The sequence below is a fragment of the Lepisma saccharinum genome, chromosome 7 (genome assembly GCF_977018435.1).
Source record: "Lepisma saccharinum chromosome 7, izLepSacc3.1, whole genome shotgun sequence".
NCBI lineage: Eukaryota > Metazoa > Arthropoda > Insecta > Zygentoma > Lepismatidae > Lepisma > Lepisma saccharinum.
Window position 1 is genome coordinate 63,730,589 of NC_139235.1, and position 22,593 is coordinate 63,753,181.

The window sequence follows — 22,593 nt, forward strand, 5'->3', positions numbered from 1 at the left end:
ACCGTGAATCATACAGCCGCACCACACATTAGAGAGATCTTTGTACATAACACTCAATTTGAGACTAAATGGCACATCTCCAACGTGCTCGACAAAACTGTGACGTAAACAATCATGCACGATACATCAGGAACAAGTGAAAAGAAGCATCTGTTCTATACTTTTCAACCGGGAAGAAGGAGATTATACAACATCGCGAGGAGTATGAGGAAATTTCACACTGAAGCATGCCCAATCGAACGAGGGCTTGTGCGACGGTGCCGCTACGGTGTGAAACTGTGATGTTGATTGGCTCGTTCCCAAGCGACGTGTCGCTTCGATCTGAAATCTTCGGCAAGGCAATAGTATAGTTTACTGACTGAGTGGGCAAAAAGCAAGAAGCTTGATTTACACAGTGGATAAAACCGAAACCATTGAAATGGTTCGGCGATGTGACGAGGATGTCAGGTGACAACCTCTCAACAAAAGCGCCAGCCTCAAGGGAAGGGGGGAGAGGGAGAAACCCCGGTCCTCCAAATGCAAATGTAGACACAGGCAATAAAAATGGGGCACCTATACTGAAATACACGCTTTCCTGCAAGGCGTCATGCGTGTAAGAATAATAACTTTATAAAATGCAATGATTTCTATGGTGAAAAAACAGTGTGTTTAAAACGCGGGGAGAAAAAAACTATGTTGTTTGACTCAACTGGTGTTTTAAGTTAAGTTTATGTACAGTCAGGCTAATCGGGACTAGACCTACAGTTTAAAGTGGGATCCGACCATTATGTGCCTCCACCAGGTAAGGAACTCGGGACCCCTTGAGGAAAAAACAATGTTTTTTTTTTATATATATTTTTATCTGGTCGTATTTGGCGCTGCAGTCGAAGTGCAATTTGAAAGATTTCCGCTTCTTGTCCAAGGCTTCAAGAATGAACTGCGAGACCATTCTCGAAGTGTGTTCGCTTCAAGTATACGGTCTTGCACCCTTCCAACAAGGACTCTGAATATTTCGCAATGTACCGGTAATTTCACATGCACAAATTAAAAAAATAACACAACAAGCTTCGCCGTGGCAAATAAATCCTACAGTTCTGAATGTATCCAAGTCGCAAAGTAACGAAGTGCTACTAGAATGACTCATATAATTTCCGTAATGCGTTATGTTGCTCCCAGTTACACAGGTCCGTGACGAGGGGTTAGGCCTAGGGCGCCATTCACAGAGGGGGCCATTCAAAGCTTTTGATTTTCACAGACAACAAAGTCAGAATATGCGACGGAGAAATGTACACATGGAATTTTCTGTTTCCCACAGTAGAAGTAATAGTATGTTTTTAAAGATGGTCTTGAGACATAAGTGAAATATTCTTAAATATGCTAAACTTTTTTTGAAATCAGAATCTTTAACCTATATTTTTTCGTGAGTTTTCTTTGTTTCAAAATTTGTAGGATGTACATATCTCAACCAATGGCATAAGAAGAAAATATCGAAGGACGAACACAAAATGTTACCAATATCCTGCCTAGGGCGCGAAAAAAAGCTAGCTATGGGGCTGGTTAAATTTTCTCGCAATACATGAAAAACTGCAAGAGCCAACCAACAACAGTTAATATCATTTTAGAATTCATCACCCCAAACATGGGTGTCGGGAGAGTGGAGCCGTCGACCCGAGAAATTGGTATTAATTCTATATTATTATATTTAAAAAAAAAAAAACAAAAAAAAAAACAATGATGTTGATTGTCAATAATAGGAAATAAAGCTCAGTTAATTCGCATTACATATGGAAAAAAAATCAAAGAATTGCGTGGAAAATGCAGGAAACAGATCAAAACTCCGTATGTTTTCGTATTCTATCACTTAATCGAAAGAAGAATTACGCATATGCGATTTGTATATGGAAGCTCGCACATAGTGTTGCCCACGAGACGAGACTTTGGCCTGTCTCGTCTCGTGGAAATGCTGTCTCGTCTCGAAAATATTCGTTTGTCTCGGGACACATGATCAATCTCGTCTCGTCTCGAATTTTTAAAAGCCTGTCCCGTCTCGTCCCGTGGGCAACACTACACGCACAACGTAAACTTCATTAAAATTTTCACCCGACTTCCAAATCTTTTTTTTTTTTTTACTTCACTTCATTTTGCCAATTTTTGACTGATTTTGAAGATGGAGGGTGTAAAAGTTAAATTAAAAAAACAAAAACATAACTACACATTTCAATATATTAACGCTGTGAAGTGTGAAATAATAATAATAAAAGGACTCATCGGATATTCACTAATCTGGTGTATGGAGTAAAGAGTGTCCCCAGAGCTATAATAATAACACTAATAACAATTTGGCACCAGCCGGACTCCGTGGCGGAGTGGTTAGCACAGCGCACCACAACGACAGGGTCCCGGGTTCAAATACCAGGCCTGTAGGAGTGTTCTTTACGAGTGTCCCTTCATCATATCATCACTCATCCTCATTGTCGCGCATATCCAAAATTGGCAGAAAAGCGAAGTAAAATAAAGAAAATCTATCTCAAATTTGGCGCCATAATTTATTTACTACAGCTATTGTTAGTTTATAGTAGTTATTAACTTTCAATAGTAATAATCAATTTTACCGACACCTCCGACGTAATTTGGCGAACATTTCAGGAGGGCCACGGACCCGATGAACCCCTGCTTGGCTACGCCAGCGCGTTGAAACCCAACAGGGCCGCACGAGCCCTCTTACAAGCCGCTCGACAAGTCTACCTGCACTGGAAATTTACGACCAGAGGTAAATCTAGGGTCATTTACCATAAACCACTACCGAAAATCTGTTATTAAAAAAGACGGTAGAGGGGGGCTGGGGGGTTTACCACATCTGACAGAAATAACTAGCTGCAAAAAAAAGCCTCTGATAATAGGATTCGATGCAATTACGCTAAGAGGGGCGGACCTAACGCTGTGGATTGAAGGCATAACATGCACACAGACCCCTCCTCGCCCGTGCAATGAGAGGGATAGGAGGGGGACACAGGAGGTGGTATTAATATATGAGCAAGCAAATCGTCTGCACTCACCTGGGTACTGGCCCTGTCCGAGCCAGAGGGTGGGCGGCGTGAGGGCGGGGCCTTGCGGGGCTTGCGCCGCCCACGGAGGAATCCCATTGGTCACCCTCGCCGACGCCTCGTCGCACTGGGCTGGCCGGAGCACCGCCTCCCCGGCTGGAGAGAAAAGGAGACATGTTAAAATGCGAAATGGTTCGCCGACCTCCCGCCGCGGCGCTGCCGTCGCGCCGTTTTAATAACTTGGGAGTCCGGCACAAGTCGCCCGCGGGATTAGCGAGGAACCAAAGAAATATGAAGTTCATAAATTACAAAATGCACATTCTCGCGTTTTTATTCTAGCATGCAAACTTAAAGTAGGCTACCATATGGTTTTAACTTATTGTTTTTTAAACCTTTTCTGTAAGGTCATGGCAGACAATGTTTGCATTTGCATTTCAAACATATAAATAGATAAACAAGCAAATAAATTACTAGTAATATTGGATTTTCATGAAGAATTTTATAGTTACATTAAGCAGACATTATAAATATCTAATAAATATATACATTTGTAAGCTTACAAATAAATAATAGTCTAAACATTAACCATAACAAGCTAGCAGGTAGTAATTTACTTCTGAAATAATAATAATAAAAAAAATAATATCGAATAAGCTATAGGTGACGGGAACATGTGGGACATTCTTCCCCTCGAAATGGCAGGCTAACTTTTTAGTTTTCACCCAATATCACAATACAGTTAACACCTTTCATTTAAATGTATAGAAAACTCCTTGGCAAATGCTTTCCCTAAACTACCTCTTTTACATTCTCAATGATGGTTCCGTTCCACTTCCAGAATTATAATTGGTTGAGACTGACAAGTTGACAACAAATATATTCATATAACTTATTGTTAAAGGAAGCTTTATTGTTGCAGTTACTTTCTCTAGAAGGTGAATGGTTTTGATTTCAAAGGAATGATTCGTGAAATTACTTTTTTGTCATCCTCATCGCACACACACAGATATGGGAGATTTGTGAAATCCTGGCTTTCCAAAATATGATGAGATCTGGGAAATCTAGTTTGATTTTGAAATTGGGTTGAACCCATGCCGGTGGCGATACTTTGAACACTGTAACTACTTAAAATTGTTCAAAAAATTTATAAATGATATCACACACACATACATACATACCATACCAATGTACCGGTAGAATATTCATATAAGTTCACACACGGCATAATGGGAATGTTCAAATATGCAGCTGTCATTTGATCGAAATATTTATTTTCCCCACACAATATTGGTGCAAAATAAGCTCAATGTTGGATAACTTTTAGTATCTTTGGACTCCGTGGAAATGTCACGCGGCACTTTGTGGGCTCCGAGAGATACCAGAGTCCCGGAAAAGTTTTGGATCATACACATACGTCGGTATACGTGTACCGAATTGCAAACGAGGTACCACAAAGTAGCCTATAAGACCGGGCTCAGTAAAGATCTCGCTCAATGCATCGACTGTGAAATGTGTATTTCCTAAATTTTCAGTAAGTAAGGTTTAGGGTAATTTCACACCGAAGCGACAAGCGACATGTGTCGCTTGGAAGCGAACCCTTAGCAACCAATGCATCCTTTCAAACCGAAGAGACACGGCAAGCTGCACGTGTCTCATGTCGCTTGCTTGTCGCTCGGACTGGGCCGTTTTCTCAACCGCGTATTGTGTCGCGGTGTCGCCTCGTGCTGTTGTTCGCGCATACGCGGTGAATGTTTTCCTTTAGACCGACTGTGCTCGTGTAACTTGTCGCTTCGGTGTGGAATCTAACCAAAACCTGCCATATTGAAACGCGTCAGTCCCTTCAGTACTTCAACGTATCTTATCATTCAGCGCAATGCCTCTCCATTTACAGATATTCGAAAGCACTAAACGTAGGGGAAAATCTATTATTCGTCCGCCATCTTTAAAACGCGTTGACCGATTTTGCCCAAATGCAATACCTCGCAAGTTCTCTAAGGCAGTGTTTCTTAACCACCGGGCTCTGTGTCAACTATTCCGGGCCGTAAGAGGTTCTCCTGAAAGTTTGCGACTTGCAGCCCGAGCTGGCAACCACCTGCAAAAAAAAAAAAAAAAAAAAAAAAAAAGTCACCCGTGCAGCCTCCATATTGCAAATACAACCGTGGGGCCGTTGTCGAGTTGGGGTCGGAAGGGTGAAGCGACTTGCAGCCGAAGCTGTCAACCACCTGGTTGTTTCCACTGCGCTAACAGAAAATACTTTTGTGACAGTGGTGGTGTGCGATCAAACGGTGCGTTGGAGGTTGACGGTCGGCCACCAAGGTTAATTTAGTTTGCACAGCAATTTTCATTAACAAATATATTGAACTGGAAATATTATGATTAATTGCCCGACCCTGTGGCCGAGCGGTTAGCACATCGCGCTGCGACGCCAAGGGTCCCGGGTTCGAATCCTGGTCGGGCTTGGTTGTTTGTGAATGTCCATTCATCAATTTCATCCTTTCATCACTCATCCTCATCTTCGCAAATTAGCCAAGAGGCACAAAACGCGAAGTAAAATAAACTAAATCAATCAATCAATCAATCAATTATGATTAATTGGAATTTTCAGGTTTCCTAAATGAAACATGCTAAAGAAAATCAGCACTTACCAAATTGAAAGGCTCGGGTGAAAAACATGGTATAAAGTGACATTTAGGTCATTTCTGAGTTCATTAAGAAAGAAAGGTTATTAGAAGCTATACTGTAGATAAATTGTTTTCGTGTTGTGTTTACCAATTTCAGAAAGCTTCACTGAGTCACATGGCAATTTCACTCGAAAATTGAAGGATGGCACATTTTGCTTTGTAACTCAAAAATTAACAAAAAGTCACTTACCATGTTTTACACCAAGGTCAATTAATTTAATGATAGGGCCTACTGGCCAGAGGGAACTAAAACATTCTATTATAGGTATATATACAGTCGTTGCAAACTAATTTTAACCAAATTTTATATTTGTCAACAACTCTATAGGCTAATCGAACTAATACTCTCTTTGTATATGCCCTAACTTATTTATTAACATTAAATTTCAAGACTTTCTATTAATTAAATATATATTATATATATATATATATATTAAAAATAGAAAGCTATTTGCGAGAAAAATTGTTGCGATCGGGGCATCGACTTAAAAAACAAAACCGCGGCCTCACGAACCTTATAGGGGCTATCCACGAGTAAACAAAAACATATCGAACGGCACAATCGATTGTGGAACTGTAGCACAACAACTTCCGGTTCACGTCGGCCGGGTAATTCAAGCGCGTACTTGTGGCATTATTTCTCGTTTTGTATACCGGATGAAATGGATCATATAAAACACTTGACGACGAGGAGAATAAGAGATATCAGGGCAAAGTAGAGGCCTTTGCATATCAATTGGATGAGCATATAGGAAGTAATACGGCATTATTCCAGGATGAGATCCATTTGATAATCGTCGTTGCATTGGCGATATTTGTAGCCTACATATTTAATAGAAAGTAATTTTTCCTACAGAACGAGAGCGCTTAAAGCATGTAAATCTTTGGATGCATACATTTATGTTTTAAGTGAAAAAGTGTGAGATGTACGGACATGTAAAAAACGGGAAAAGGAGCTTTTTTTCTTCTTTCTTCAGTCAGGGCAAGACAGAGGGATGAGGTTTCGTTCCCGTTTGAACGCAGAAATACAAAACGCTCATTGTTATTTTAAGTCAATTTTCTGCTATTTGTGTTAACGATGAAGGTGAATAATAAACTGGAAAAATTACTGATGGGACAAACACAATGACACACCATTGCCTGACCATTGTGTTCAAACCTAGGACCTCTTCTCTATCAATGTTGAAAATATTTCCATTGCAAAAGACGAAAATTAATAATAGTACCGGCACTTAATTTTCTGGTTACAAAAAAAAAAAAAAAAAAAAATCATCTGGTCACACACACAAAAAAAAATCTGGTTACACAAAAATTTAGTACAGTTCGTGTGTACTTCAAGAACGTAACGTGTAACCTATCTGACCATGACCGAGCATTTTTTGAAAGGAAAAGTAATATTTTTTCTCATATCACTAGAGATTAAATCGAGATTTTAATGATTTCTCTTCTACCTTTAATGAAGTGCAAGGGGTGTGGGACGCAAAATGTTTGGTTAAGAAGGGAACAGGACGGGGTATTTTTAAAGTCCTGACGTTCAAAACGGGAAAAATAATGTTATTTCCCGACTAAATTGGGAGATTATAGGAGCGGAAAATATTCAACATTACCCGATACTAAAAAAAATGTTAATTATACATACAATTTTACTCTCGGGTGATGATTTATTTTGCATTTCTGGAATAAAAAACTGCTAATTTCAATAAATTTCGGACATTTAGTACAAAAAAAATATGTAGGGAATAAACTACTTTTAAACTCTTATATTTTTTTCCGAAATCTGGATCGGACCGGGATTTTTTTTCAGGTTCCGACTTTTTTGTTTCCTGCACATCCGTTGTTATTACTGGGGAGTCTACTCCTTGCTAATGGACTTCCAATTTTCACGCCTGACAGCTTGAATGCAATAATTTTGGCACCTAGATCTCGAGGAAATTGATGAAGAAAGATCCGTGAAAGATTATTTAGCCCTGATCGTAGTTTACATCTTCCTTGTACACACCCATTCGTTCCTTTCATACATGACACAATCTCAGCTCCCTTTAGCAGCATGTTAAGAGCCTACGAACCGGAAGTTGTTGTGCTACAAGTATGGCGTCTGCGCGAAGACACTTCCTTCCGCTGGATAGCCCCTATACTTTAAGGTTTCGAACGGCTATAAAACTCTTGTTTATTTTATGGCAGCTATCGCAACAAAACTAGTAATTTGTCTTCCATAAGCCTCTCCATCCATCTTATTCATTTTACTATGTTTCAACATTTTTATCATCACATCTTGGATGAAACAGAATTAATGGGAGTTACATTCTCATCCTGCACGAGCTCGAAAATGTAACGAAAATATCAGCAGAATTTGGAGCATATGTCATTTACGGAAAATAGTTTTCTTTTGTCCTCCATCTTGAAACACGAGTTCCGATCTTGGCCGAGTGCGATACATAATGATTTTTGGGAAACTCTTCCTAATGGGTTCTTACGTCATGCGAAGAGGACACCCCTGAAATTTCAAGTTTCCAAGTCCAGGGGTTTGGACTGTGCATTGATGAGAGGGTGAGTGACGACAAACAGTGATTTACCTACCACGAAATGTCTTCAACAACCATTTATTTATTAATTTTTGACAAAGAACCAATTTACTTTCATCTTGGCACTAAATTTGCCCGTACACCTCCCTAAACACGAACTTACATCCCCACTATATAAATCGAGTTTGGATCGCTTTTACTTCCTACACTAACTATTCTCTCTTTTCTATTTATTTCGAGTTCATGTCAGCTCACACTAAAGCCGGCTTTCGACGAAAGCATTTCCTTTAACATTTTTGCTAGCATAAATGATATGTAAATGCTTTCAAAAATCTTATAGCAGATGGTACTTTCCACGCAAAGCATTTCATGTAATTTTTCGGGTAGCTTTTGCGATTACAATGTATAACATATACAGCATGAAGGGCACGTCGAGTTACTCCATCTATGATGAGTGCACGGTGTTTACATTTGAAACAACTATAAAATATTATTCCATACGTGCACAGTAAACGTTGTAAAGTTTGTATTTAAACAGAGCCATTGTTTTGTATCTAATAATGTTTTATACGAAACCTTATTCATCTCAGTTGAATAGTTACCGGCTTTTAAAAATGTGAAGTGATACATTGTTGACATCTCTCGCCGCCGCCATTACACGTGACCTAGAGGTCGCTTCTGATTGGTTATGCTATGAAAAATGCTACGGAAATAGGACGGGTTCTCCTTGAGAAATACCATAAGATTTTTCACTTTACACGGTAGCATTTTGGTCTTGGCACGAATGTTCAGAAAAACGCTAAGGTAAATAAATGCTTTCGTCTAAAGCGGGCCCAAGACATTTCTAACAGAAGCGTATAAGCAGCTTCTTCAATTCTGGTTTAAAAGTTGCTGACAATGGTTTTTATTTATTTATTTTTGGCATACACTACCTGTTATCTATAACATTTGCAATTTATCTCTTCTAACACTACCTACTTCTCTTATCTTAAGTTGAACTTTTTGCTCCTCTCGCCGACGGTGCAAAACCTACACTTGTACCTGTAAGTGATCCACTACTTTACCGTGCTCTCAGACATTCTGTATTATTTCAGCCATTTTCTAATTATTTTTCATTTCTTGTTTGAACAACTCGACACTATGTCAGTCATGGTTATATAAGCTGCTTCCTTGATTTTCCTAGTTTCCGATTTGATTCTTTGTGTAGCATTGCTATATTGTTCTATTGTAATCGGCGGATTCATTCCATATGCTACTTGATACTTTTGTGTTCCCTCCTTTTGTGCGTATTTGTCCCCAAGGACGCAAGCTCTTCAGAATGCTGTATGTACAATTGGTAGACTAGCTTAGAGTTCTATGATACGTTAGTTCCTGTTCTAATCTGCGTTATGCCACCGAGATTGCATTGGGCAGATTTGAAAGCGTTGTTGTAGTCTGGAATGATATAGTGAAGATGTCTCCCAGGGTATGTTGTCGTCTCGGCGTATTTGATTTTCCGATCTGTACTTGTTCAGTTCTTTTCTCGTTGCGAACATAATTGGTGAATGAATAGATGCAGGTTCTGGACTGAGCTCTCCATGTGACCATTGAGAAAGCATCCATCATGTACGTATATAGTCCATATCTTGAGATTTCTGGTGTTCCTGTCTTTGTAAAATAGAGATACGAGTTTATGTCCAGCACGCCTCGAGATTTTTCTGGAGTTTCAATGCTTCCGACTGAAGTCGGCTAGTAATAGGACCAAACCTTTGCAATAAAGTTAACGAGGACATGTCGACAAAACGTTGAGCTCAAGAAATAAATAAGTGAATTAAATAATAATAATAATAATAATAATAATAATAATAATAATAATAATAATAATAAAGATGTACCTATATATATTTTGTTTCCCTGAAAGATTTCAACCGAGGATGTACGTAAAACCTGTAACTTGTCAAGTCAATATAGTATTTCCTGCAATATGTCCATTCTATGTCTCTGCCTCTGATGACTGACGACACGAATCGGATCTGAGGCCTTGAAATTTAAGTGGCACCGCACTAAACTTTTACAAACGTATCTGTATAGGAAACAACAGTGCATTTTCGTATGTATTAGGAGTCTAAACGACGGATTCCAAGTAGAACGCAGATGAACTCAAGAAGCAACGTCCATTCCGGAGACTTCGCTGGGCTCTTCACTACACCCTGGCGGCTGCGGCATCCTGGAGTTCCCCAGCAGCACCCCTGGACGGAAGACTTCGCCATCTTCCCTCTTTCTATCGATCCACTACATTCACCCAAGACCTTGCGGGGAAGGAAAGGTCTCCTCCTCAAGGGTCTTGGTTGGCCGTTCCCGCCTTCTCCCTGGACTCACCCAAGCCGAAATGGCAATCTCGCAAGTAACAACTCAGTTTGTCACTCGAGATGGGAGAGCTTCAGTGGAATTGATGACATTTTAATCGTTCCTAATGAAGGACGATGATACCCAGTGTTCAAATTGAAGAGAAAGGGAATTTTCTCAACTATATGGATATTATCTTTCCTAACCTCGGTGTTTCTAAATTTGTTCCCAAGAAAATTTCTTCCCTTCTGAGGACATTTGTGCTACCAACCTTTCTACTCTTAGAACTTAATTTAAAACGAAATGCTATTGGCATGTAAAATCTGTGTGAAAAGAGTGAAATCCTATATATTTTTCTGTGCTTGAACTTTAAGTCAGGCCGAAATGTCAAAATTATAATGTTTTTCGACTTCTGATAACTATACTTTAAATATGATCAACACACTTTGTTGCTATTGTCATTACATGATATAATTTGAATCCATCTCTATTAGGTAGGTCATAGTGTTAAAAGTATCTTTATTGTAGAAATAAATTTCTCACCTCTCCCCGAAACACCTCTACAATTTCTCAAGGCGCAGAGTGACAGTTTCGCACGGGGAGTGCATTTATTTCAATACCGTCGGAATGGACATTGCTACTAAAAAGAAGCCCGAATATACAAGTATGAATTTCTCTCCATGTTGCAAGTGGAAGCTGTTTTTCAAGTTGATTATTAAGCTGGACAGGATGTTTGTAAAATATGATAAATACGAATTTTCAGATTCCCATGCATTGATTATGGAGAGAAGAGTGCAACACCTTCAAGTTACGGCTAATCAAATGGGAGTTTTCTACCTGAAACGGTAGAAAACAAAGAGAACAAGTAAAATAATATCCCATCCTACATCCATTCAACGCACAGAGATCTTTTTCCCCATCTCGCCGCGAGGGAAAGTCGGTAGGGGAGAAGCAGTTTAGAGTTCTCACTTCTGACTGGACAAAAACTGTACCTCCTGCTCTTAAATTCCAATACTAATGCTACTTAACATCCTGAGGTTAAGGGAAAGATAATCATCATTAACCATCCTTGCCCTATACAGGAATCGGGATTCCAATCTTTGTACTGACGCTGACGTAAAACATATTAACAAGGTTAGTCTTCAATACATGCGTTTATTCCATGGCTAATATGGATATACGAGTGTGCGTATGCGTCTGTTTCCTTGACAGCTCGAAACTCTCGTCACTAGGAGAATAGGGTGGCGTTCCTCAAGCTTTTTAATGGTACCCGTGATGGATGTAATGCACTCAACGTTAAGACATCTTTGGTCTTGGCATGTTCTCGAAGATCATCCAAGTGTCAAACAAGTCCAGCAATACGTTGCAAGCATATTTTTTAGTAGTCAGTCCTCATTTTGCCATCTTTTCCTGCCTTTGGCGTTCTTTTTTTAGAAATATTGAGCCAAAGGGGGCGTTGACCTTCCCCCCTTGGGCACGTCACTGGTTGCAAGTCTACTTCAACAATGTTCAAAGGGGAGGCTCGTTTTGTTCTCGGTCCCTCTCGAGTTGCGAAAGTCGGTCTCGAAGGGACAATATCGATCTATTCTCCTCTCGCGTCTCAAAATAACAATGCAAAAATGTAAACGAACAAACAAGAATCTGCCTATACATAACCAGAATTTGAAGGACTTTGGCCTCCTTCATAACCTACTTCTTATTCACAGTTTCCATAAATCTTCAACATCGTCGACCCATGTCTTCCTTCATCTTCCCTTATTCTCCTGCCCCCCCCCCCTCCCCTTCGGATCATATCATCCTGTTAGTGCCTTCGCTAGGTACCTTTTCCTCCTCTATTCTCCATACATGCCATAACCGTCCGTGGCGTTCCCGATGGCGTAGTGATGACGTCGTCGCCTTGTAATCAAAGGGTACCCGGTAAATAACCTGTGGAGTCACATAGTGGTTCGGATCCCATTTTAAACTGTAGGTGCAGCCTATCTGTGCATGAAGAGGACTTACAAACAAACTCCATGTCGTAACCATTTTCTTCGCCCTGTCACAATATCTTCTTATCCTTACACAGCTCCAACAGTTCTGTATTTGTTCTTTTTCTCCACACTCCATTTTCTCCAACTGCTTCAAAGATTTTTCTTAAGGCTCGACTGGAGCCGTAAGGGCGAATGTTTTCAAATTTTCCTCTCCATTCGAAAAACCGCTGTGATATTCCAAAATATGAAAAATTACATCAGCTCAGAATTCCTTCTAGAGCGTTGACGTGAATTTCCGTGTAGTTTTCTTTCACTGTTATCGAGATATTATCAATAGTTTCGCAATTGCATAAGTCTTATAAACTTTTGAGAATATCTAGATAACAGTGAAATCAAACTACACGGAAATAATTCACGTCATGCTCTAGAAGGAATTCTATAAGCGTATGTAATTTTTCATATTTTGGAATATCACAGCGGTTTTTCGAATGGAGAGGAAAATTTGAAAACATTCGCCCTTACGGCTGCCAAAGGTCCAGTCAACCTTAATATCGTCCTTTCCCATCTTCTTAATAACTCTTCAATCCTTTTACACTAAATTTCTATAACCAGTGTTCTATGTACGATAATCTTATCTTTTCCTACTTATTTCTTTAAACATAAAGAATGTCTTCAACGCTAACAAGCATCGTGCCGGAAAAACTGTCATTGGCAAAACTCGCTGCAACACACTCCTTCAGAAATTCTACTTTCGAGTTCCACGTAGCACAAACATGTTTTATACAGAAAAACGTAGACTAGAAATTCAAAACAGATCTCTCTTCTACAGACTTCTCGTCAAGTGTTGATATATTTTACTCAAGAGTATATACTTCAGGTTTTCCCTCAGAACAAATCCTGCAAAATAATATCAAATCGTGACATCTCCGACATATTTTTATTAATCTTTATTTTTGTGCTATTTTTGTTCTTTTTCACTGTTGAAGATTTCAGAGGGAAATAGCAACTTGCGCGGCATCTGGAATGTCCTCAAGAAATAAAATAAAAATACACAGACTTCTTCTTCAGCACCGTTGTAGTACGTGCACGTGAGCATATACTTATTTCTACCAGCAAGACCCAATAGATGTCTAAAGTAACTAATATCTATTACAGATACTAATAAACCTATACTCGGAACGTCCATCGTCATGCAACCTTATCTACCTTTTAATAAAAAACACAAGTATTATATTTCTTTTTGTGGTAACATTTCATACTGTATATTAACGATTACCATACCAAATAACTGCTGATATTCAATAATAATATTAAATATGAGGAATATTTTGGTGTGATGACAGTTACAATCGTGAGAAATGTTGAAACGTTGCGTCCAAAAGAAGCATAGTACACTCGCTTGCAGTGATATGCCCAGCAGGGGAACGGAGAATTTTGGAGTCGAATATTACAGGAAAGGAAAAAAGGGAGTCATCAAAAAATTTGCAATAAAAAAATAGAGAAATTAGACGTCATTTGTTTCAATCTGAACTTGACTGATTAATTAAAATGAAAAATGTACGAACTTTCAAGTTGTAAGATAAATAGTAAGGATTGAAGGTAAGGCAAATTTTGTAACTTTAATTGCCAATAAAAAGGAAATAAATTAAGTACATAGTCCAAGATTTATTCGCCTCCAATTAACATACAAATCAAATTCACTGTGACATTCCCCTATTAAACTAATTCACAAATCGCCTAATTTGCTTCACATCACCTAAAATCGTTCGTATACTCTCCTAGATCGAAATCTCGCGAAAAATCCTCAACATATATATTTTTTTTTAGGAGAGGGAATTTTTAAGTTCGAAAAGTTTTTTTTTAATACGACAGGGAAATTTCCCTCTGGGGCAGGGACATCACTGCGTCCTCGAGATCTATCTATTGCGAAGTAACTAAATAGAGCAGGAGTACTTACTTATAGTAGCAAGGCAACCGTTGAGTTCGGGAGGGTTGCAGACGGCGCCGTCGCTGGCCGGCTTCTGCCTCCCGAGGAGCGTCTTCTGGTCGCGGAAGAAGTCGTCCCTCTTGTCGCCCTGGCCGCCGGGCTGCGTGCTCTGGTTGTCGAAGGCCTGCCTCTGCCTCGCCACGGCGATCCCCACAGGGATGTTGCTCGCTGGAATAAAAGAGAACAACCGTGAGTGTTGCGTGTCACGTGAGCGGGAGTCGAACTCGCGCCAACCAGCCGAGTCACATAATGGACCATATTAGTGTGACGTCACGCTGGAAGATTGAGTTCAAACAAAGCAGTCACTTAGTTTTAGCCTATTCAAAAACATTGAATTTTCCAACGGAAGGGGTAGTTTTAAGAATTGTGACAGCAGATATGAAAAAAACAAAATTGTGAAGCGTATCGTACATCAACGTAAAGACGAGAGGTCCATAGATTAGAAATACTTTACAGAGGAGAATGAAAAGAATAAATGAATGAGGAAATCGAGTAAAGTGAATGCTCCTACAGGCATTCGATCCGAAACGGCAGCCAATAGGCGGCGGCGCTGTAGTCACGTGAGCGTGCTGAACTCCCAGAATTCATATCGCCAGAATCACTGAAGATGAGTTCGGTCTGACTCGGTTGAGCTTCGGCTGTTACGATGCAAATTCCAATGCTAAAGTATACGACAAAATCACGTGACAACCTTGTTTGGACTCAAATTGTGCTTAGTCGTCTGCTGTGACGTCACCACTAATATAGTCCCGCCTGCACGTCTCAACTCGGATCTCCCTTATCGCACAACACTTGAGCAACCTTGCGTTCTGACGTCAGACGCGGAATGCCTTCGTTGTTAGGTTGGGGACTGAACCTACAGTTTAAAGTGGAATCTGAACCACGATGTGCCTCCACCGGGTATCGAACCTGGGACCCCTTGATTACAAGGCGACGACGCTACCACTGCGCCATCGGGGGAGGCCCATTTGTGCTAAGAGAACTAAGCATTACAACTTAGGCATCTAGCCTAACAATGAAATTATTCCGTGGTTACGTCAGAACGCAATGTTGGAATCGCGTTGTGAGTTGAGGGAGACCTGTCTTCACTAGAGTTGTTCACATGATGAGACATTTCACGGCTTGTATCCTTTATCGAGACAAGACGCGAGATGTGCCAAACCAATAGTTTCCAGGCGAGACAGAAAAAAGTCTGGTCTCGTCTCGTAGGCAACACTAGTCTCCACGGCAAAACGGCGGCAAACTTTCTACAAGAGTACAACACTTTTAACTAAAGAAAAAAATGACATCTTACAATAACCTGAATATATATATAGTGTGTGTGTGTGTGTGTGTATGTATATATATATATATATATATATATATATATATATATATGGAGAGAGAGAGAGAGAGAGAGAGAGAGAGAGAGAGAGAGAGAGAAGGGGGTTGATTAGTTACGAGACACTCAAAAAAGGAACACCCATGTCCAGAATAGGACTCGAACCTGGATCAGTCGGTGGTTAGAGGGATGGACGATATCGGAAATTTTATACCGCGATATATCGTCAAGAAAATATCGTCACAGACGATACGATACGGTATTTTTCCCGTATCGTGATATCGGCGATATATGGTCTCCAAAGGATATATATATCTCCAAAATATCGTGACGATATAACGCCGACACGATATATATCGCTAAATATTGTGACGATATATCGCTGACACGATATATATCGCTAAATATTGTGACGATATATCGCCGAAACGATATACGTATATCGCTAAATATCGTGACGATATATCGTCTAGTTGATATCGCCTGCAAGATTTTTTTCCAATATCGCGAAATATCATCTGGACGATATATCGCCCAACACTGGGGAGAATGTAAGTCCAGTACTCGATCAGGACAATATAAAAAAAATATGCAACTGAAACTAACTCAAAAGCGGTGTAACACTTTATCGAGTGTTCAAGACCTCCGTACATGGTACACCAAATGAAGTGCCCCGTTGCCACCACTTTTAGTGACAATTCAGTTGCATTATTTTTAGAGTATATGAATATAGTGTATTATAGTGTTCCTATTATAAATTTTCCGTCACTGTAGAAACTAAACCGTGAACCGGAACCATTGTTCCAAAAGCCGGTATGCTGCGAGAGAAATTTACTGACACTTGTAAACATGCCTAACAATTTCTATTTCCATTGTGTTCTTGTTGTGAAGTTGTTTGAAATTAAATTATTGGTTAAGCTAAAACGAGTCAGTTAACACCATAGCGACATGACACGCAGCACAAGCCTTCGTTCGGTTGGTGAAATCCTCAAGCGACACGAGTCCATTCGGTGTGAAAAAACATTCACTGCGGATGCGTGAACCGCAGACCGAAGCGACACGATGCACGGTGTTGAGAAAACGTCTCAGTCTGAGCGACATGTAAGCGCCACGTGCAGCTTTGTCGTGTCTCTTCGGTTCGAAAGGTTGCACTGATTACTGAGTGATCTCTTTCAAGCGACACGCGTCGTTTGTCGCCTGTCGCTTCGGTCGAGGCGATATCCTCTCATTATACACGTTTTTACTTCAATTCATCACTGTGGAAAACAGAACGAATGAAATATAGTGATGCAGAATTGGCCTGCAATTACTTTTGCCGTGAGGTGTACGACGTATGCACGTAGAGCACCATTGCTGCCCCGAGCATATACTTGTGTAGAGCAGACTCAGCACCAACAGACTCGCTTGTAAACAAAACTTTGCGGTTATAGGGGTAATAAGATTATCTTTTCCCGAAACAGGACGATAAGGGGACACGTTTCACTGCGGGACATGCAACAGGTGGCGCGCCGAGCCAGGAACACCGTCAGCATTTCTAAACAGAAGGATCCGCTTGGACTGGGAAGGAAGGGATGGGGAGGGGGGGGGGGGGGCAGCATCGATCAGCGCGTTCGAGCCAAGTTGACTCCCGAGTATATTCCGAAACTCCACGCTGGAAGTTTTGAACTAGCACAGAATAAAAAGGCGAAAATGTTTTCAAGTTTGTTTTGGTACTTTTCTATTCTAGGACCAGCCAAGCTGGACTTCCTGATGGAGTAGTTAGCACAGCGGGCTACGGCAGGGGTCCCGGGTTAGGATCCCTACCTTGGTACACGGGCGTTCAAGATCAGGTTACGTGATGATATGATGAAGGAACATGCAAGAAGAGCACCCTTGCCCAGGCCGGGATTCGAACCCGGGATCCATGATGTCGTAGTGCGCTGTACTAACAACTCCGCCACGGAGGTTGACGTTGTTTTTTTGTGGGTGTTCTTACGTACCCAATAAGTACCTAATACTTGTAAATAGTTGCTAAAGTGAAACAGAAATGGCAGCACTAGGCGTGTAAACAAGAAGATCGCTGTATTATAAATAAATGATAGTGTAAATGGACGTAAAAGTTAATTAGAAAGATAAACAATAATAAAATACAATGTAAGAAAAAAGAAAAGAGATATAAAGATGAGTAATTAATAAAGATACTTGTGAAATTAACAATGTACTCATATGTAAATAGATAAGAAATTCAAAGAAGTGAAAATATCAATATAAATGTGCGTCTCCTAACAGATCTCTGATCTGTAGGCTTACTACGATCCCCTTTGCGGAATTTTTGATTACATCAGTGGCGGCGCGTTCCGATCGCGACCCACAACACTTTCTGGCTGCGCGTCACGATCGCTGCACCGACTTGGAGCGCTTTGTCAACCGCAGCACCAAGTTTACACTTGTGGTCGAGAACAGTATAGTTGGTGGCGCGTTCAAATCGACGCCCCAAGGTGGGTTACTAGATTGGTCTTGATATTAGTATTGGGAAAAGAAAAGGCAAGACTTTCTGGGATGTAGTCGACTCGAAAAGGGCAATTAATAAAGCAAAAGATCTCTGATATAAGAGGAAGTCCAAGTCCAGAAAAGTCCCAGGTCGAGTCCAGAACGAAGTCCAAGTCAAGACCCAGATCCCGTAGGAAGCCCGCACAAGTGAATGTGAACGTGAATGTGAAAGTGACGACAAGCAAATAATAACTATAGCAACTGAAATTTCTGTAAAAGTCTGATTACTTCTATATGAATATATTCTCCTGTGTTCTCAACTATCATCTTCATGTACAAAGAAAGCCTATAATGTAATCGATTAATTGTCTCCATAGATAGGCTTACTGTCTGATTTCATTTCTAACAAGAACCCTACCCTGGAGATACTAGCTGTGGCATAAATATAAAGAACTGCACCCAAGAGAGCTAGCAGTGTCCTTTCATCATCATCATCACTCATCCTCATCGTCGCAAGTGCCAAATCAATCAACCAATCTGCTTCACTCAGCCCGATTTATCCAAGCGGGAAACAATTTATGCACAATCCTACCGAACGCCTTTAGTAATACTACACGTACGATAAGTAGGATTCAGTAATGCAAAAATGAGGTCACCTTACAACTGAGATAGCGCATTTTTAGAAGTTGCCGTAACATTTCCCTGCCGTCAAATTTTAGTCAGACTGTTCATTTCCAAATTCGGGACGCATTCGCTTCTTATTTTAATTTGAAAATTTTGTCACGCATGAAGATTTATAATGATTAGACATTAAGGTTGCGTGCATCATAAAGATATTTTATAAAAGTGATTCAACTATTGATAATATCGAGACAAGAGTGAAAACAAACCACACAAAAATCCATATGAATGCTCCAGAAGAAATTCAAAGCTGATGTAATTTTTCAGATTTTGGAATATTCTAGAAATTTTTCAACAGGAGTGAAAATTTTGAAAACAGCTGTCCTTGCGTCGGCCAAAGGTCCAGCTAAGCCTTACCGAACTCGAGAGAGGGGGGGGAGGGAGAGGGAGAGAGAACGAAGCCCAAAGCAAACTGTAATAGAAAAAGGAAGCCACAGACATTCACGAGATTAAGATGTCACGGCTACAGTTGCAGGGTTTCTTTCCAATTAGATAACAGCCATCACCGACGCAGCGTTCTGAGCGAAGAAAGAACACCAGGTTTGTGAGCAGAACTGCAGCTCCGGAGTTTAACCAATTACGAATACAGAAAGGAAGTAGTTGGCGACTAGTTTGAATCTTGCTCTTTACCTCTGGAGCCAATAGTTCTTCGTGTTCTTATTGTCACCAAGCGTTCGAAATCCGCGGTCGGAAATACAACTGCAATTTTCGGTTTGCCCACATGTACATTGTCTTCAAGCTGGCACTAGACTGCGTTCGAAGGGCAATTGGAAAAAAAATTCTCAACAAGATTACGCACCCAGTTAGAGTACCGCCACGCTAACTGCCGGCGCGGAGAACGCCTTTATGAAAGTGACCTGCTGTCGCCGCCTTTACCTACGAAGTAACTTGCGGCCAGATTAGGCCTACCGCTGCCCCTGTTTGTGCTACAAGGGCAACCTTAGAATCCCTCCCTCCCGAGGCAGCCAACAGGATTCTGTCAAAATAACCGTTCTGTGCTGTGAACTGGGGCCCGTTCTTAGCGTAGCCCGGGTACAGGAGACACTTGAGATGCTTACTATGTGCTTCCCTGATTTAATCAAGGAGTCCCGGGTTCGATACTCGGTGGAGGTACATCGTAGTTTAGTTCGGACCCTACTTTAAAAAATTAGCCAATCTGTGCACAAAGTACTTGAAACAACTCAACTTCTTACTATCAACTTTCAAAGAAGGAAATTCTTGCAAGGCACCAGTAATCTAAGAAGCAGCATGTTATTTGACGCTGGTTTTCTACCTCTCTTGGTAAATCGTAGCGTTGGGGATGAATGGTGCAGTGTTGACACAAACGAAGGTACAGGCACGATGAAATATCCATACCCTTGGCTTCGTATCAAGGTACGCTAACCACTCCGCAGAGGATGTCAACAAGTAAGTGGGGGGTATAAGCTATTGAACCAATAGTGACAGTCAGTCCAATTTGCATAAGGCTATAGTGTTTAGTACATCGTATTCCACACAAAGTTCCAGTGACATCGACAACCGACCTGGGTGACCCTTCTTTCTAGTTCTATGAAAAGGGGCTTCCCTGATATCGTAATGCGTCGACATATCCTTTGCCAGAAGCAAAGCATAGTGACTCATCCCCCCATGGCATGATGCAAGGCGCGAGAAACGGCCACGACGCATATGACGTCACTCGAAGAGATGTCAACATGCCTGGTGCGAGATCCAGCCTATTCTTCGATACTGCTGCAGGACTCGCTAACAATTAACTTACCAATTAACAGAGTTGCATGACGAACTTCTGTACCTCCACTGTTAACAAAAACAGGCAAAGGTAACGAAATCAATATTTTCACGTGTTACGCTCACTCGAGCTTCCAAGATTTTTTAACAAATCGGATTACTCATTTCCTTTTGATTATGAAATCTTTAAAACAACTAAACGCGCGGCCATGAAATTGGCGGGTGGCAGAAGTTCGCGCTGTTGCCACGTCGGAGCACAACTCCGTGTGTTCGGAGGTTTAAGAGAATGAAAGATCTCGTTGTAGACTTGGTCTTTGTAATCCATGTGATATAAACTGTCAGTATTTGCTCGAAAAGTCAGGGATGGCACAGAAGTGGTCCGGAGAGAGGTCGGTCTGACGCTCGAACTAGGCAACGCAGCCCGGATGACGTTGCCAGACAGTGCGCGGGAACCAGCGACTTTTGTCCCACTCTCGCTTTGCTTTTCCCACATGTGGCACCAGCGCAATTCTGCCCAGCCGCCTGTTTTCATGGCCGTGGTTTAGTTTCACACGCAACCAACGGAAAATACTTTCTTGTGGAGAAACAATACGGTGTTACTGATAACAGAAGGATTTTAGAAAATAAATTGCGACCCAATCAGATCATTTAACGTCGATGAAAGTGTAATCGCCGTGGTACAGCGCCTGTAAAATTTGCAATATTCTACCATTAAAATTTAACAGTCTGCCTATTAATTTACATAAACGGGACTGAACTGTATTTCCCAGGCTCTCAGAGACCCAGGAAGTTGCAGGCTCTCACATACTCCTATACAAGGCCCATTGGATTGAGGAAGTTTTTATGGATGCATAGAGAGAGACACAGAGTGACCGCCGTATGTTTAGGGACCTCTGCGTGATAGCGGGGGCGGGTTAGCGCTATGCTAAATACTGCGCTCGTAGATTAAAGCCCTGAGAAGTGCATTTCTCTCTGTGATGGGGCAAGAGGCAACTTAGAGCATTGGCGATTGGATTTGTAATGAATATACGGCGAAGGGTAGAAGTGTAAATAAACTGTACATAAAGAGATAACTGCGTGAGACGTTATTCTTGACAATAACACACACAGTAGTTCAATGGCACAGGAGATTGGCGACCTTAAACTGTCACTTCCTCGATCAACTTTTCACAGAAGCCGGCGGAGTGCCTAGTACGACGCGCTACGACGCCTAGGATCCCGGGTTCAATTTCTGACCTGGACATGGGTGTTCATTGTGAGTGTCCCTTCATAAATTTCATCATATCGTCACTCATCTCAATCTTCGCGATTAACCAAAAAGCGTCAGAAAATCGAAAGTAAAATAAACCAAAGCAATCAACGCATTGGTGCTTTACTACGACGTGCATTGCAAGTCTGTTGCTATATACCGGGTGCCTATAAATGATGTATACAACTTCCATTCCCTGTAGAATGAAAACTAAATTGCATATATGTTTTCTCCGTTACTGGAAAACTAGAGTGCGCGTCAAATCTCCTGCATATGGCGATAGCCAATAGCAGCGCATTGCAGCGGTGCCATGTCGAAATCTCACACGGAAAAGAGACAGCGTGGTTGAGCGAAACGCCTTGTCAAGGAGAGCACGGCAACGCCGCACGTCTGTGATTCGCTGGTGCTGTTCAACCGTTGAAGGCCATATGCAGGAGATTTGACGCGCACTCTAACTGGCAACAGTGAAAGTTTGGCAACGTTCGGGGCTCAATAAACAAAAATGGCGTCTCCGCAGGATAAAGCTGTGTGTGTCTTGTGATTCTTTCTTTGGGGCTTTACCAAGGATAAGGATCATATTAGTGGTGACGTCACAGCAGACGACAAAACACGTGTTGAGTCTAAACAAAGCGGCAAGGTG

At 41.1% G+C, this 22,593-nt stretch overlaps 1 protein-coding gene across 3 annotated transcripts in view; it reads right to left on the reverse strand.

Moving 5' to 3' along the window:
* Positions 1-22,593, reverse strand: part of wge (BAH domain and coiled-coil containing protein winged eye) — a 184,012-nt gene that overhangs the window by 37,552 nt on the left and 123,867 nt on the right. For all 3 annotated transcript variants that reach the window (XM_083125352.1, XM_083125353.1, XM_083125351.1), the window contains exons 6-7: positions 14,479-14,676; positions 3,036-3,179 (exon numbers count right to left, since the gene is read on the reverse strand). In XM_083125352.1, coding sequence (XP_082981478.1) covers positions 3,036-3,179; positions 14,479-14,676 — 342 coding nt within the window. The remainder of the gene's footprint in view (positions 1-3,035; positions 3,180-14,478; positions 14,677-22,593) is intronic.